This window comes from Heterodontus francisci, chromosome X (assembly GCF_036365525.1).
Source record: "Heterodontus francisci isolate sHetFra1 chromosome X, sHetFra1.hap1, whole genome shotgun sequence".
In the NCBI taxonomy this organism is placed as follows: domain Eukaryota; kingdom Metazoa; phylum Chordata; class Chondrichthyes; order Heterodontiformes; family Heterodontidae; genus Heterodontus; species Heterodontus francisci.
The window spans coordinates 17318969-17336566 of record NC_090421.1 but is presented as its reverse complement, the minus strand read 5'-3'; the positions used below and the strand labels follow the sequence as shown (position 1 = coordinate 17336566).

At 46.2% G+C, this 17598-nt stretch overlaps 1 protein-coding gene across 8 annotated transcripts in view; it reads left to right on the top strand.

The window, feature by feature from the left end:
- The window catches only part of slc11a2 (solute carrier family 11 member 2), a 110844-nt gene that overhangs the window by 47162 nt on the left and 46084 nt on the right, over positions 1–17598 (top strand). For all 8 annotated transcript variants that reach the window (XM_068024628.1, XM_068024625.1, XM_068024627.1 and 5 more), the window contains 5 exons: positions 372–494; positions 1799–1918; positions 4923–5029; positions 9477–9547; positions 15712–15779. In XM_068024628.1, the coding sequence (XP_067880729.1) occupies positions 372–494; positions 1799–1918; positions 4923–5029; positions 9477–9547; positions 15712–15779 (489 nt within the window). The remainder of the gene's footprint in view (positions 1–371; positions 495–1798; positions 1919–4922; positions 5030–9476; positions 9548–15711; positions 15780–17598) is intronic.

Genomic DNA, 17598 nt, shown 5'->3' with positions numbered 1-17598 from the left:
AGCACCGCAGCCTCACAGCCCCAGCAACCCGTGTTCAGTTCTGGGTACTGCCTATGCGGAGTTTGCAAGTTCTCCCTGTGACCGCGTGGGTTTCCGCCGGGTGCTCCGGTTTCCTCCCACAGCCAAAGACTTGCAGGTTGATAGGAAAATTGGCCATTGTAAATTGCCCCTAGTGTAGGTAGGTGGTAGGAGAATGGTGGGGATGTGGTAGGGAATGTGGGATTAATGTAGGATTAGTATAAATGGGTGGTTGTTGGTCGGCACAGACTCGGGCCGAAGGGCCTGTTTCAGTGCTGTATCTCTAAATAAAAAATGTTTTAAAAATAAACCCAGCGCGCTTGTGTCTAAGTGACTGCTCTTTTTACTTTCAGACTCGATTTAGCTTTCGGAAGCTCTGGGCCTTTACAGGACCTGGGTTTCTTATGAGTATCGCATATCTGGACCCAGGAAACATTGAATCTGACCTTCAGTCTGGAGCTGTGGCAGGATTTAAGGTACATCCTACACCACTTTTGGAAAATCTCCCCATTGTTTAAATGGTTTCCACTTGTCTAAAATTCTGCACACAAAAATGGTCTGATCTTAAGCTTCTATACTGAAGATCAGAGTACATGTGATGAATTGTTTTTCTGGCCCACGTGATACTGGTTTCCTTGTGAAGGGAATATAAGGAAGCTACAAAGGGATATTGATAGGTTAAGTGAGTGGGCAAAGACCTGGCAAATGGAATATAATGTGGGAAATTGTCCACTTTGGCGGGAAGAATAAAAAAGAATCATGTTATCTAAATGGTGAGAGATTGCAGAGCTCTGAGATGCAGAGGGATCTGGGTGTCCTAGTGCATGAATCGCAAAAGGTTAGTATGCAGGTACAGCATGTAATTAGGAAAGCTAATAGAATGTTATTGTTTATTGCGAGGGGAATTGAATACAAAAGTAGGGAGGTTATGCTTCAGTTATACAGGGCATTGGTGAGACCACATCTGGAGTACTGTGTACAGTACTGGTCTCTTTAAGGAAGGATGTGAATGCATTGGAGGCAGTACAGAGAAGGTTTACTAGACTAATACCTGGAATGGGCGGGCTGTCTTACAAGGAAAGATTGGACAGGCTAAGCTTGTATCCACTGGAATTTAGAAGAGTAAGAGGTGACCTGATTGAAACTTAAGATCCTGAGGGATCTTGACAGGGTGGATGTGGAAAGGATGTTTCCCCTTGTGGGAGAATCTAGAACTAGGGTCACTGTTTAAAAATAAGGGGTCGCCCATTTAAGACAGAGATGAGGAGAAATTTTTTTCTCTGAGGGTCGTGAGTCTTTGCAACTCTCTTCCTCAAAAGGCAGTGGAAGCAGAATCTTTGAATATTTTTAAGGCACAGGGAGATAGATTCTTGATGAACAAGGGGTTGAGAGGTTATCGGGGGTAGGCGGAAATGTGGAGTAATCAGTTGAGCCATGAACGTATTGAATGGTGGAGCAGGCTCGAGGGGTTGAGTGGCCTACTCCTGCTCCTAATTCGTATGTTCTTGCCCTGAACGTTACCCAGATACTTTGTTTGCAGAGTGTGCCAGTGATATTTAGTGTTGCAAGGTCCGTACTACCCAACTAATATCCTGTTCGTATGACGTAACCTTAAAATCTTTACTCACTTGTGTGCTGTAAGAACTTTCCAAGCTGTCGAACCTTTTGGAGTATTCTGAAGTGCTTGTGTCCGTCTGTAGCCACCTTTTTAGAGCGAAGCAGTGAATGTAGATGTCGCTGTGAATGTATCCGAATGTAACTTGGTTTGTTCTTTCTGCAGCTGCTTTGGATCTTGCTGACGGCGACCATTATAGGACTGCTGCTACAGCGACTAGCTGCCCGCTTAGGAGTGGTTACTGGGATGCATCTTGCTGAAGTCTGCCACAGACAGTATCCTAAGGTAAGTGTTGTAGCTTTAAGGTTCAACCCAAAATGCATTTCACAACAAGCAGCTGTATGATATGAGAACTTAAAGGAAAAGGCCATTTGCCCAATAAACCTTTCTCTTTTCAATAGATTAAACCACCTCCCCATCTCTTCACCATAGCCCTCCATAGACCTTCCTTGCCCGCTCAGTATCAATTAAATAGAGTTCTATTGCTGGACTGGACAGATAGTTTTATTAACCTGCTTAAACATAAATGTTGTTACCAATTACAAGTAATGCGCTAAATGTAATATGCACAGGTAAAACAGTACGACCTCAATACTTGTGCCCAGGGCACACAGGTGATGATTCTTCCTCCGAGCAATGGCATCGGAGTGATAAATTGCCTGAGAGCACTACCTAACTAGGGACTTGGCTTTCTATACACTGGGTTTTTCTGCATGTTTTGCACAATGACCCACCCCCTTGGCTATCTGCTGAACCATACTGTGCTGGAGAGATGTTGGTCCTAATTATCTTATCTCGGACATTCTATTTACTGGGTCTGGAGGTATGATGATCTCACCCATCAGGCAAGGGATGCTTACTATCCCAAGGTCTTCACATGATGATTAACTTATTGAGTGGACCTTGAAGCCAGTAACACACTAAACCTTCCTCTGAGTTGCTGTAGTTGCAGCTTTCCTGCTACTGCGCTGGTTCCTTTTTGACTGTCAACAATCTCGTGAACCTTTGCTGTCCAACTTGACCTATTTTCCCAAAGCATGCTGGATAAAAGTACTGCTTCCCTTCTCACACCCTCTATCCCTTTATTTCCTCCAGAAATATAGTCTCTTGAATCCATTTGCACTGTCTAGTTTAATCTTTTCCCAGTAATTTATTTCTGAAGTCCGTTGCTTTTTTTTGTTTGGGAAATCCTTTGATTTTCCTCTTTACTCCATACACTTTTGATTTTTAACTGAGCCCTTCACCAGAGTGAGCACTTGTTCATGTGTGAGATTGGACAGCAAGTGTCAGTGAGCTATTTGAATGTGGGCAGCACAGCTGAGTTCAATTCTATCCTGGAGTATCCACACTGACTTATAGTGACCAGGAGCAAGCCAGTGAGGCCTGTTCTAGAACTCTTTTGTTACCCTGGCTGAGATCATCCAGTTATATGAATAAATCCAGAACGAGATGTGAGATTATAGACAGTAGATTAAGAATATTGGAATGAACAACACTGGTGAAAACTATCATGGGTTCACTTCACTTCTGAAGTTCAAAGAATCTCATGCTATTGCCCTGAAATTCTACATGGTCTTCCACCATAACTTCAACAGATCGGCAGAAACCCCAGTACACAGAACTAGGACTGCAGGTGAGGTCAAGGCAATACAATCTCGCTGTCACCTACTGGAACTGTTCAATTTGTCTAGCTAATGCCCTATTAATGTCTATATTGTTGTCTTTGGAAGCTTTGTAGTGAGGAATGCATTTAAAGAGGAGCTGTCTTGAATGGTTTAATGTTGCTCTACATCTTGTTCATTTAGCACTTCCACAGTGGGGAACAAATGGAGAGGACAAGAACTGGGGAACTCCATGGTCACAGTGACCTAACTGACGCACCTTTCATGTTCTCAAAACTGCTTCAAGAAGAATTTCCCTTTCCTCTCAAGTACTTGAACATGGCGTTGTCCCCCAAATCCATGCACATTTTTCCAGCAACTTCACGTTTGAATCTCTCCGCTCAGGTTTATGCCCCTGTTACAGCATCAAAGCAGCTCTAATCAAAGGCATGACTGACCTCCTCCCTGAATATGGTGCATTATCCCTGCTTGACCTCTCTGCATAACATAGCTGTCTACACCATCCTCCTGCATTGTCCAGCTCAGTGGGTTTGCCCTCGTTTGGTTCCAGTCTTACCTATCCAATCATAGCCAGCACACAGCACAGTTCCAGAAATGGCTTCCCACCCTGTTATCTCCAGAATTATCCATGGATCTATCCTTGTCCTACTCCTCCTCTTAGCAACATCAAACACAGACATAGGGTCAGGTTCCACATGTAAGTTGACGATAACCCAGATCTACCTTGCCACGAGCTCTGAAGACTCCTCCATTGACTCTGTTAGACTGCTTGTCTGATGTCCATTGTTGGATGAGTCTCAATGTTTTTTCCAGTGAAGCATTGAGAAGATTGCAATCATCATCTTTGCCCCTTGGCAAAAAAAACTACATATCCTTGCCACCGATTACATCCCCCTCACTGACTACTGTCCGAGGTTGAACCCGATTGTTCAAAACCTCTGTGTACTATTTGACCCTGATCTGAGCTTCTGACCCCACATCCTCTTCATCTCAAAGACTGACTACTCCCCCCGCCCCCCATCATGATATCACCCATCTCCACCCATGCTTCAGCTAATCTGTTTAAAAACCCTCATCCATGCATTTGTTACCTTCAGGCTCACTTATTCCAATGCTCTTCTCGCTGGCCTCACATCGTCCACCCTCCATCAATTTTAGCTCATCGAAAACTCGCCTGTATCCTAACTCACGCCGAGTCCTGTTCACCCATCACCCCTGTCTTTGCTACATTGGTTCCTCATGCTTCGATGTTAAAATTCTCGTCCTTGTTTTCAAATTTCTCGACAACCTAGTCCCCTCCCTATCTCTAATCTCCTCCAGCCCTACACACCTTTTGAGTTATTTTCTCTCCTCCTGGCCTCCTAAGCATTCCCAACTTTAATTGCCCCCATTAGTGGCTGTGCCTTCAGCTGCCAAGTCCCTAAGCTCTGGAATTCCCTCCCTAAACCCCTCTGCCTCTACCTCTCTTTCCTCCTTTTAAGACCCTCCTTAAAACCTACCTCTTTGACCAAGCTTTTGTTCACCCACAATATCTCCTCCTTTGGCTCAGGGTCCATTTATTTTTTTTGATTACACCTCCGAAGTGCCTTGGGATGTATTTTCTGTGTTAAAGGTACTTTATACGTGCAAATTCTTTTGGAACGATATATGTATTGTGAATGTTGCAGGTCCCTCGAATTGCTCTGTGGCTGATGGTGGAACTGGCAATCATCGGCTCGGACATGCAGGAAGTGATCGGATCAGCTATAGCTATTAATCTGCTGTCTGTTGGAAGGTAAAGTACAATCGCTAATGACTACTCCATTATTAGGAGCTATCATATCAGCTGAAGCAAGACTTGCATCAAACGTGAATGCGGTTAGGCCCTTAAAGATTTTCCTTTTCTGTGTTTGTATGCGACCTGAGGACGACTTGGCCCAGTTTTGCATGCTTTAGTTTGCTCAAGACCAATTTACTTTAAATGGTTTCTTGCAGGGAACTGAATGACACAGCAGGTAACCTCTGGGTCCTGGGTGAAAACAGAAGTATGATGGACGTCTTCTCTGTCTGCAGGGGACCGATGTAAACCAGGTTTGGGCAGTCTTGATCCAGTCCCTAGTGGACTGAACCCACAGTGCAAGACTGCCCTAATTCAGCAGTAATTGGCAATCTTATGCGGAGAAACCACGGCGATAGGTGGTGTGGGAAATGGAAATAAACGTTTCAATGGTGCTGGAGAGAATGGTTTCTGAGATTGGGGATGAAACAATTTGATGGGACAGTGTAGAGGGAGCTTGACTCTGTATCTAACCCTGTTTTTTTTTCTCCCCCATTTTTTTTTTTCTTTTTTGGAGGGATGTTTGGAGACAGTGTAAAGAGAGCTTTACTCTGTATCTAACCCATTTTTTAAACCCTTTTTTTCCCTTTTATATAAGGTGGCCTTTATACCCCAGACCCCTTTTATGTATGTTATGTCGAGGGGGCCTTTATTCCTCAGGCCCCCCTTGTATACATTTTTAAGTAAATAACTATTAATAATACAAAACTCAAATTAAAATTCAATTTTCAGCATCGATGATGCACTCCAACCTCTGCGGTGCCCACCGGTCACGGAAGGCCTCGAGTGTACCGGCGGACACCGCATGCTCCTTCTCCAGGGACACCCAGGCACGAACGTAACCACAGAAGAGGGGCAGGCAATCAGGGCAGACAGGCCCCCCCCCCCCCACCCCCCACCACCACCCAACGGCCTACAGCCTGGACCTGTGAATTGCCACCTTGGCCAGGCCCAGGAGCAGATTGACAAGGAGATCCTCCTCCCGGCCCACCCCTCTCCGCACCGGGTGCCCAAAGATCAGGAGCGTGGAGATGAAGTGCAGCCAAAAATTGAGGAGCAGCCCCTTTAAATATGAAAACGGAGGCTGCAACCTGACGCACTCCATATATACGTGGAACACTCACTCGTCCAGGCCGCAGAAATTACAGGCAGCCTGGGAGTCCGTGAACCTACCTAAAAGTCTATTGCGCGGCACTGCCCTGTGCAACACTCTCCACCCCAAGTCCCCGATGTAAAGGGGGAGGACTCCTGCGTAGAGAGACCTCCATCGGGGTTTCCCCTCGCCGCCAGATGGCGACACGGACCGCCAGGTCCTGCTGACGAGGGCGAGGAAATGGAGAGTGTGCAGGAGCAGCCCGTACAGGAAACTTCTCCACGCCGTGCGGAATGGCATGGAGGGCGTTTCCAATCCTTCGGTGCCCTCAGGCTGACCTTCGGCAGGTCCTCCCACAAAACTCTGCGCACGTCCTCGCTGGACGGATCCGGAGAGAACAACGCACCATAATAGGTACAGACCAGGAGGCCCATTCCCTCCGGATCAGTGATGGAAGATCCGTAGTCGGCCAGCAGCTGTACGAGCTGTTTATGAACCCCCTGCCATTTTTCCAGCAAGTAGAAGGAGGGTGAGGCGCAGTCCAAATCTTCCAGTATCTGGATCCGCGACCTCACGTACACGCCTCAGGACCCTACAAGCTGCAGGTCCCTCAGCATGCCCTTCTCTTTGTACGCCTGCCACAGGGCGTGATTGAGACGGCAGCTGCTGCAGCCTGAGAAGGCCCCGCCACCGGAGAGGACTGTGAAGCCTTGGGGTAGAGGAGTCACACCCACCGTTGAATAAAATAAAGTTTGAGAAAGAAAAAACAATAAATAATAACAAATAGTCCCACCAATGCTTTGCTGGTGGGTTATCATGGGGGAAGAGAGGCTGAAGGGGAGGAAGGCCAGGAGGAATCCATCTCTTATTTTCAAGGCAATCCTTTCGCTGGTCTTCCTGTTGGGGGCGGGGGTGACTATGTCTTCACCTGGGACGCCTGTAAGCTGCCCAGGCACACTTTGCTTCTGGTGTTGAGGGAAAAGAGAAAGTTTCTTCACCTGGGCAGCTCCAGCTATCCCAGGCTAGGTCATTGGGGTGAGGAGGGAGCTCCTATTCAATGCTGTTAAACACAGGAGCTCCCTGTTGAAACAAAACAGCCTCACCCAAGGTCTTCATGTCTCTTCCTTCCCCCTCCTCACAACAATCAATGAAAGGGCTTCAAAAGCCAAACTCACAAGAGCGGACAGTTCTTTTGGCCTCCTGTTTTCCTCTTTTAGAATAAAGATAGATGGAAAAATCTTCCTTTCAATCTCAGTCTTTCTCTTTGCAGCAGTCACACAGCTTCCAGCACACAGCCACAGTCAGCTGAACCTCGTTAACCACTCAGCACCTCCAATTAGGCAGCAGCTAAACCCAGTTTTTTTTACAGTTTTAAAATAACTTTATTAAAACCAGATAAATAAAACACTCAAATTAAAATGCCATTCTCGGCGTCAACGATGCACTCCAGTCCCTGCGGTGCCCACCGGTCGCGGAAGACCTCAAGCGTACCGGCGGACACCACATGCTCCTTCTCCAGGGACACCCAGGCGTGAACGTAACCGCGGAAGAGGGGCAGGCAATCGGGGAGGACGGACCCCCCGACGGCCCACAACCTGGACCTGTGAATTGCCACCTTGGCCAGGCCCCAGTGCTGTATCTGTCCTGGGAGTGTTTGATGGGAACAGTGTAGAGAGAGCTTTGCTCTGTATTTAACTCTGTGCTGTACCTGCCCTGGGCGTGTTCGATGTTAACAGTGGCTGTGGGAAATGGGTAAGGTTCCATTCTGCAGCAATAATGAAGCTAACCTTTCGTATCCTCTGAATTTGTAGTAATCATATCATTTGTCAATCATGTGTGAAAGTTGCCACATCATGGCAGGGGATAGCAGCCCATCAGGACACTAACTGCCATTTGATAATACAGAGGATGCATAGTGGTGAAAAGGTGCCTTAGCTGTTACTCCGTGGTCGCAGACTTGCCTCTTAAGTTAGATCGTGGGTTGAAGCCTCACTTGAGACTTGAGCACATCATGTCTGGTAGCTGTTCACAGTACTGAGGGAGTGCTACACTTTGGAAGTACAATTATTTTAATTGGACATTAAACTAAGGTCCAGTTTGCCTGTTTAGCTGGGCACAATATCCGACCACCACTGGAAGAAGAACAGAGAATTCTGCTGGTGTCATAGGCCAACATTTCTCCCTAAGCCGACACCACCAAAGAGATGATCTGGTTGTTATCACATTGCTGTTTGTGGGAGCTTGCTGTGCGCAAATTGGCTGCTGCATTTCCTAGATTGCAACAGTGATTGCCCTTCAAAAGTACCTCATTGGCTGTAAAGTCCTTTGGGACATCCTGAGAGGCACCATCAGGCGCTATATAAATGCAAGTTCTTTGCTTTCTTTACTGAGTACTGGCAGCTGTCCTGCACTTGGATCTGCAGCTGGGTTTCTGGATTTTAATAAGTGCAGCTTCAGTCCACTCGGTGCCTTATTTTTCTGCAAATCACAAAATGTTGTCATATATATTTTATGCTGTGGCTGATTTCGCATTGTGCTCTTAGCAATTTTATGCCACATTTGGATTCCTTGCAGTTGATGTGCTTTGAATGGGGTAGTTCAGGCTCCTACATAGATTGTGGGGTAATACCAAGCAAAGTTTTGTCACAGAATATTATAGAAACAGGCCACTTGCTCCATTGAGTCTTTGCCTGTGTTTCTCTCCACAAAAGCCACCTCGTCGAATCCAACTCCATAATAAATAAATCTTCCAAAAGTGAGAAAGACTAAGTAATTGTAAAATTGGTGCACTAGGGTCACTTTAAAAGGCAGCTGCCATTTAATTCAGATATGTCTAATGGGTTATGCAATTTAAGGAGCCAACTGTTGAAAATGTTTTTTAATTGTGAGATCCCAGGTCCTAGTCCACAGTGCAGGACACCAGCGAGATTGACAAGTGTAGAAGAAGGTGGGATCAGTCAGGGAGTAGGCAGGTGACGCCAAGCTTGGGTTTTAAAAGCTGATAACTTTTGGAGGAAGGACAGACTGAGGCAGGTGATTTGGAGGGAGAGGCAAATGCCTTTAGGAGAAGGGAATAATTGAAAGTTGAATGAAATGGCATTAAGCTCACCCCCTGCCAGCTGGGTGAGAACACTGTTGGTCCAAGCACAGAGAGATTCCATCTTAGTGGAGGAATCCTATGTGGAATGCAGGGGCATATCCGGGCAGGGAAGGAGGGAAATTCTGTAAAGATATGTAACGGTGATGCTACTTGAATTTTTTTCCCCCAATTTTGTAGAATAAATCTCTTCTTTTCCCTTTTTGTGTGTTTAGGATTCCCCTGTGGGGCGGAGTTTTAATAACTATTGTAGACACGTTTGTGTTCCTGTTTTTGGACAAATATGGTAAGTTTGACGGACTAAATGAAGGCCAGTGAGTGACTGAACACTGTGAAGTTTGAGGGTGGGTCGGGATGTGACCGACTATAAGCAGCAATATTGGGAGTGTTTGAGTTTAAAAAAAAAAAAAAAAAATTGGGCCGGGAGAGATTTAACGCAACGGGGTGGGGGAGTGACTGACTGACAATGCGGCGGGGTGGGGGAGTGACTGACTGACAACGCGGCGGGGTGGGGGAGTGACTGACTGACGGCGGGGTGGGGGGAGTGACTGACTGACAACGCGGCGGGGTGGGGGGAGTGACTGACTGACAACGCGGCGGGGTGGGGGGAGTGACTGACTGACAACGCGGCGGGGTGGGGGAGTGACTGACTGACAACGCGGCGGGGTGGGGGAGTGACTGACTGACAACGCGGCGGGGTGGGGGAGTGACTGACTGACAACGCGGCGGGGTGGGGGAGTGACTGACTGACAACGCGGCGGGGTGGGGGGAGTGACTGACAGCCAGCATGCCAGTGTAGGGAGAATGATTGATTGAATTTGGTGATAGGTTACGGGTTAGTTGATGGGCATTAATATAGATGGTGTGACCAAGGATATGGAAATGTACAATTGTCTGCTGATCTGAAATTATTATGGTGATGATGCACATTAGCACTGCCAACATTTTATGCCATCAAATTGAAAGATCCAGATGTGCACGAGGAAATCGTTGCTTGTTGAGTTCCGGGATTCGGCCAGTACCCAGTGGGGGATGCCAAGAGGCGCCTGGGCACCTCTATCCAGCCAGACCAAGAGTGGCATTGGAGGAAACTGGGGAGATGGTCAACAGTTCTTCAGATAGTCAGTGGTGTTTTGGGTCATGGTGATAACAACAGGAAATTAAAAGACTTTAACATCCAAGAATCCTACCAATTTGCGATCAAGATCCACTGACTTGTACTGGAGCTGAATGTATGAGGCTACTGAATAGGATTCAGTTCGAGGCTTGGTGTTCGCGAATGCAGTCATGGCCCACAAGAAGCGAGGACTTCAGTCAGCCTGCAAACCACTGAGCAATACTGATGATCTCATTGGTGCTTTCAATGGTTCTTAATATTGGATTTGGTTCTTGTGAAAATTGTGGCTTTATATGGGATCACACAATAATGGAAGGCTCAGGACAGCCCCACCTACATTTCTGCCATTGATTCTGAAAAGGTTTTTAAGCCAATGCTTTATGGGCTGTTTATGAAGGCGCAAAATGCGAGGGGAGTACAGGGCTGGAGCTTGGATTTTATTCAGGATGTGTAGTCCTGCTCTCAGGTTTGTGTTGAGGTAGATGGGAGATTAGCTGAACCAAGCTCTCTGAAAGCAGTGAGGTATGTTCGTCAACTGTCACGCCTACTATTGAATGTCTTCATTAATGCTGTCATCTGGGACGGACCTGGAGTGTCTGCTTTGTGGCATTCCTCTTTGCAGGTAATAGTGTTTTAGGCAGACTCACCTGGAGGTATCGAGGGCTGTACCCTCCATCTGGCCTAATCATTGGGATATGGTGGTGCATGCCTCCAAGTGTGGAGGTAAGGCTTTGCACAGCTGAATAGGGCATCTCAGTCTTCTTGATTGGAAAATGCAATTGATTTTGAGCCATCTTAATGGATTCCAACTCCAGCTTGGACGCTGTCCTTCAAGACTAAGCTGAGAGTGCAAAGGGCACTTTGGTATTTTGCTGTCAATGAAGAGAGACCAATGTAGAGTAAGCTTGTGCTGTATAAGGCAAAAGTCCAAGGTGTTCCATATGCTGCAGAACCTCCTAGATGAACAACAGAAGTGCTTCCTCTGGCCTTTGTGCAACTTCCAGAACCAAGATGTGAGAGAGAATTGTGGCAAAACAGGGAACCAGTTACAGAGGGGGACAGTGGGCTATGTTCTACATTGACCTGTCACTCTGCCAAAACCCGTCACATCTTGATTAAGAATTCATCGACTAGTAAGCCTGCTACATGGACTTTGAAGCGGATATCTCGAACTGCCAAGAGGCTGGCAGGACAGGAGCTGCCCATTGTAGGTCCTTCCACCACTGATGGTAAGTGTCCTTTCACAACTGCTGGAAGACATTACCTGGAGGCCCCATATCAGAACATGCACTCATGTATCCATGGTTGGTGCTTATAATGACTGCTTAGTAGAGCTGACTCTAACTGGTGGAGCTACTACTTGAACTGCATTGTTTCCCTAGCTCTGGTTAAGAGAATAGTTAAAGTATAATTCACCATATTGTTCATGAGAAGTTCCTGGTACCTGCTGCCTGCCTTGCCTTGGTCAATTGTTACGCAATCAACTTGTGACAATCCTTATAGGGAGATAAATGGTGTGTCTCTCGGTCAATGTGGATTCAAGATGACATGCGTGTTGAAGGAAGCTTGGAGCAAGGTGAACCCTCTTTGACAGACTCTGCAATCCGCTACCTGGACTAGGCAGGTCCAAAGCACTTCAGGCTACTGTTGAAGACTGATCTGCTATACAGTAGTTTTGGAACCTCATAAATGTGGGGATGAGTTTTTGTGCGGGTTGGGCATGGCTGACAAAAGAGACCAGAACCCAATCTTGCAAGGTTGCCAAAATCGAGGCGGTCCTCTCATGCCTTAGGATGCCCTGTTCTGGCATTCGAGATGACTAGCATTACTTCATTTTGCGAGACATACCCTTTCCCTTTTAATGTCCCTATGCTTTCTCCATGTGGAAATGCAAGCTGGGAATGTGAATAACTGGGAGGTGCATAATTGGGTGAGGGCTGCCGCTTGCTGATAAAGGGAGTGGACTGATTGGCAATTAGCTTGAAGGAGTGTCATTGCTGTGAGGAAGTGGTGCAGCAGTTTGCCTGAAAAATGAGGGCAATGGGGAAGCTTCCCTTTTCAGACAGCTGACTTGAGATCCTGCTGCAGCAAAGGAAGGTGGTCTACTTTGGCTCAAAACCCACCCTCCTGTTAAAGTCCATGTTTGACTGGCATAGGTGGAAGTGGCAGAGTGAGTGGGTGCAGCGTCCCAACCTGGGAACAAATGCAGCAGGGGTTCAGTGGCACCACATGTCGCCACCTTAATATACATGCTGCAGAGGGCATGGAAGAAATTAATGTTTTTCTGCATCTGTAAAATATAGAGCTAACTCTGTCCCTTTTTTTCTCAACACTCTTTCACTGCGCAAAAGTGCCACTTAACAGTTCATATTTCATCTCAATGCATCCTGCCATCACAAACAGCATGCAAGTTACTTTGCAATACCCTTGTATAGGGAACAAAGTTGACTGAGCACATGCCTTTGTTTCTGCTGCTTAGGCACTTGCTACCCTGTTCATAATCGTGTTTCCAAACAAGGCAGTGTGCAGCCAGAGAAGGGACAAGGACAGATGGGATAGCTGCCATGTCCCAGCATCTGTTGCAATGTGAGGATGGCTCTGGCTGGTTATAGCCAGGAATGTCCTGTAAAGGGTTGGTGAGAGCTGGTTTTGAGGCATGGTGTCACCACCCAGTAAGTATCCTCCATTTTTTTATTCTTCGTAAGCTGACTCGTTTTCTGAATCATCATGGCATGGCTATAGGAAGTCAGTAGCACAAAGTCCAGTTCTAGGGAGTAGTGGTTCGACAGAGTACTTAATTCGGGGAATTTGAGAGACTGACCGACAGCAGCGATGGCTGCAGACCTGGGTGGAGACTGAGTGCAGTAATCAAGGAGTTAAAGCAGGGGAGCGAGCCTCCAGTGAAATCTCCAACAACAAAAGCAATGTCTGAAAACCAGCTATAGTAACATCCCAAACAGGGAAGGAGCCGATTGGTGAGTAGATGGTAAGTATTTTCAGAAAATAGTCCAGAAGGTAAAGGCATGGCAGGGAACCTCAACCCCATGGAGTACACGTCCTGTGCCATGCGGGAAATCCAGGATGATCACGTGCAGGAAGTGTCGCCAGCTAGAGCAGCTCGCGCTCCAGGTTTTGAAGATTGAGTGGTGGCTGGAGTCATTACGGGGCATCTACGAGGTTGAGAGCTTTGTGGGTAGCATGTTTCTGGAGGTGGTCACCCCGCAGCGTAAAAATGTGCAGGCAGAGAGGGAATGTGTGACCGTCAGAAGGACAAGGAGGACCTGGCAGGCAGGGCAGGGAGCCCATGAGTGAATCTCCCTCTCCAACTGGTGTTCAGTTCTGAATACTGGTGAGAGTGATGGTTCCTCTGGGTTGTGCAGCCAGAACCAAGTCCACAGCACCATGGGGGGCTCGGCTGCACAGGGAGGGAGGAAGAAGAGTGGAAGAGCAATAGTGATACTGAGGGAACAGAGAGGCACTTCTGTGGCTGCAGACTTGACGCCAGGATTCCTTTGAGTCCACCTTGAGTGGCCGGTGGACAGAGTGCAGCAGATGTCTGGCATCACTGAAGTCCAGGGGCAGGGAATTACTGAAATGAAGCCCACCATGGAGTGAGTGGCATCTTCACAGCTACCTGCAGGGAACTTCAAAGTAAAGAAGGTCCAAACAGTAAACACTGTTCTCTCTCCAGCACCGAGACTGCTACCGTTCAGACATTGGATGCTCAGTTGCAAGAGGCTGCTTCTGCCAGATTTGACAGGCTAGATGGTTGACAGTGACACTGGTCTTTCTCCATTGATGAGAGAACCAAAAGGGCTGCTTTTATGTAGCTTGCTTGTTATCCAGCTGGTGTACCAGAACTTGTAGCATGGCAGGAGAAGGGGCAGTTGATGAGGCTTTCTTTCAGGGTGTCCTCCTATCCATACATTCTGTCCTGGCCCCTCAAAGTATGAAGGAAATCCCAGAGAGCAGGAGGGTGCTGGTAATTGCTGCCAGCATAGATTCTGTGCCCTTTTCAGTTGCTGTCTCATTTCCATTGGGAAAGTGATAAAATTGTTTTCCCCCAGTCACCATGGCATTAGTCACTTGCTTTACACACAAATGAACTTACCTGGCAGATGCCTACTGCATCCTGTTGCATGGAAGCTTAATGCCAATATGACCTTCAAAGTCACATGGAAAGCTGTCCCGAAGTTATGTGTACTTCAGCCCACAGCAAATAACAAAGCTCAGTCGCTACCTTTGCATGAAGTGGAGGGAATAGACACATATCTGACAGGCCAGGTAGGAGTGGCATAGCTCATAAATATGGCTGCTTGGGTATTGATAAGAGTGAACGTACTGCCGAAGGTGTCATTGGACCCTTATGAAACCATTTCCCTCTACCAATTCATGCAGCACAAGGATTTCCACCCTGCTGATTCTGCTACTTGTAATGCAGCAGCAATTGCAGAGAATGCAGGAAAGACTTGCCAAGCAAGCTTGAATGCTTTAGCAAAGCTGCACAAGCTCATAAAGCGATGTATGTTCAATGCAGAAAAGGTCACTGCAGGGCAAAAAAAATGCTAGACTTGACCACTTCAGCAGCCATGCGTTAAGGATGATTTTGGCTAAAGTTGGCCAGGCCAAATGAGCAGGTATGCACCCATTTTGTGTCAGAGCTGGGGGAGCTAAAAATGATGAAGTTCAGCATGGGACCTTATTTGGGTAATTCTATTTAAATTTGGCTTCTGCGTGTCACCAATGCTGTCTCATTTTGCCCATCAAAATTGCACCTTGCAAAACTTGGCATGCTACAAATTGGGTGTATGAGGTCAGATCCACAGTTTGCTGCTTACCACTAGCAGCACTCCGAACTCAGTCATACCAAATGTCTTCAACACTATTGTTGGATTGATTAAGGTGTAACTGGGCGTCACTCTCCTCAAATCAGTAGATTATAGGTTCAAAGCATACTTGAGCAGATAATCCAGACTGACACTTCAATGCAGTACTGAGGGCGTGCTTCCCCATCAGTGGTGCCATTCTTTGGAAGAGACTTCAATGTAAATCATGAACTGGTTTAATTACAGATCCCACGGCAGTACTGGAAGAGGAGTAGGGAGTTCTCCTGGCATCCTGACTAACATTCTTCTCTCAATCAACATCACTAAAAACAAATCAACTAGGCATTTAGTTCATGGCTGTTTGTGGTACCTTGAGCACAAATTGGCTGCCACGTTAATTTGCATAATATTTCACTTCAATGTAATTTCCTGTGAAATGTTTTGAGATGTGATGAGGTACTGTATAAATAAAAAGCCTTTCTAACCGGAACCCTCTGCCTCCCTCAGGTTTGAGAAAACTGGAGGCTTTCTTTGGTTTCCTCATTACTGTTATGGCTATTACATTTGGATATGAGGTAAGGGTAGATGAATTTTAAGTTTTTCAGTAGCTTTTAGATTTGCAATATCCTTGATCCTTCCCTACTTTAATTGGTTTGGCTGTAGTATATGATCTATATAGAAAATCTTGCAGGTTAATATGTTCAATCTGTTATGCTCATTTTGCAGTTAGTCATTTAATGTTCTGAATTTCTTGATTGAATTGTGTTAGCTTCAAAACTACAGAATGAAGTGAAGCTCTTTATTGGGCTCTGAACATACATACAAAAGTAATTCATTGCTCTCTGGAACCTTCCTGTCTTGTCCCTCGACTGTTCCTCTTCCCTGCAGCCTCACATTGGAATCCAGACTTGTGCCCTGGCTCTAACTCCGTCTAATTCATCATTTCCTTAAACTTCAAAACTGTTAAAACCTTCACCTCCCTTTTGTTTTCCTTCTATAATGCACAGGCTTTAAAGTCCAAGTTTGGTCGGCGTCTTTCATTCCTAGTTGTACGCTGTATGAATTTTGGTCCTAAACTTGGGTTTACTAGTGAAGCACTCTGTAGTGTTGCCAAAATTTTTATTCACAAGTTATTCTTTTTGCATTATTATGTTAACAGGAGCAGATCCACTGATATAAACTGTCACATTTACTGATATGCCATTTACCCCCTCATACATTTCAACAAGAGCCATAAAGCAGACTGATTATCTCGAGCCCCACCACCTTACCCCCGATTCTAAACATGTGGATGGTCTTGTCGCATCTGGATAGCATGCCTTAAATCAGGATTTTTCCATCAGGAGACCACATGTCAATGAGCACGGGTTAAAATGGATCATTGCCCCTATCGTGTTCAACTTTTGTTCCTTGTTGAGAACCAAATGCAACGTTCAGTGCCTTGGCCTCCAGGGCACATTTTGTGGCCTTGATTTTGTGTTATGCCCAATTATGTGTCTGTAGTTGGTACTACTCTCGGGAATTCTGTACAGCTACTGCAGCTATCCTTTGATGCATGTGGAAATCCACAGGCTTTTAAACTCATGTTTGGTTAAAAGAATTAAATTATGAAGACATTGCATTGAGTAGGTTTGTCAGAAAGAATATTAAGGGATGATCTAATAGAGATGTTTAAGAGGATTACAAGAGTTGATAGGGGAATAGAGAGAAACTATTTCCTCAGGTTGGAGGCAGCAGAGTGTTCAGAACAAGGGGGTAGAACCTTAAAATTTGAGCTAGGCTGTTGAGGGTGATGTCAGGAAGCACTTCTTCCACACAAAGGGTCGTGGAAATCTGGAGCTCTCCCACAGTTTTTGAAGCTGGGGATCAATTGGGAATTTCAAAAACTGAGATTGATGGATTGTTGTTGGCTGAGATTATTAAGGATTATGGAACCAAGGTGGGTAGGTGGTAAGATGCAGTTCAGCCGTGATCTATTTGATCCCTATGTTCCCATGTCTGCCATGTTCCACTTAATGGTATTTGTAAGACTGCCACTTTGAGTAACCCTAACACATTTACTGAGCATGATTATTCAGCTTTGGCTGTAGCATACCATTATCCTTGATAGATCTGTTCTGGCAGCTGGTGTTCTGGCTTCTCTGCAGGGCTCTCACCTTCTATGTTATACTACTTTGGTGTAGTCCTACAGTGTGTGGTGGATACTTAAGTAAAGAAGCATTATTAAGTACCTTGTAGGCTTGGCTTCATTCCCTAAATGATCTGCAGCACCATATCAGTCCCGCCCATCCATCAGTTTAGCTTCAGGTCAAACTGACCTGGTGCAGTGGCACACATTCTCAAGATTTCTATGATGTGAGAGTAGGAGACCATGTGCAGCACTGCCCATCTTCA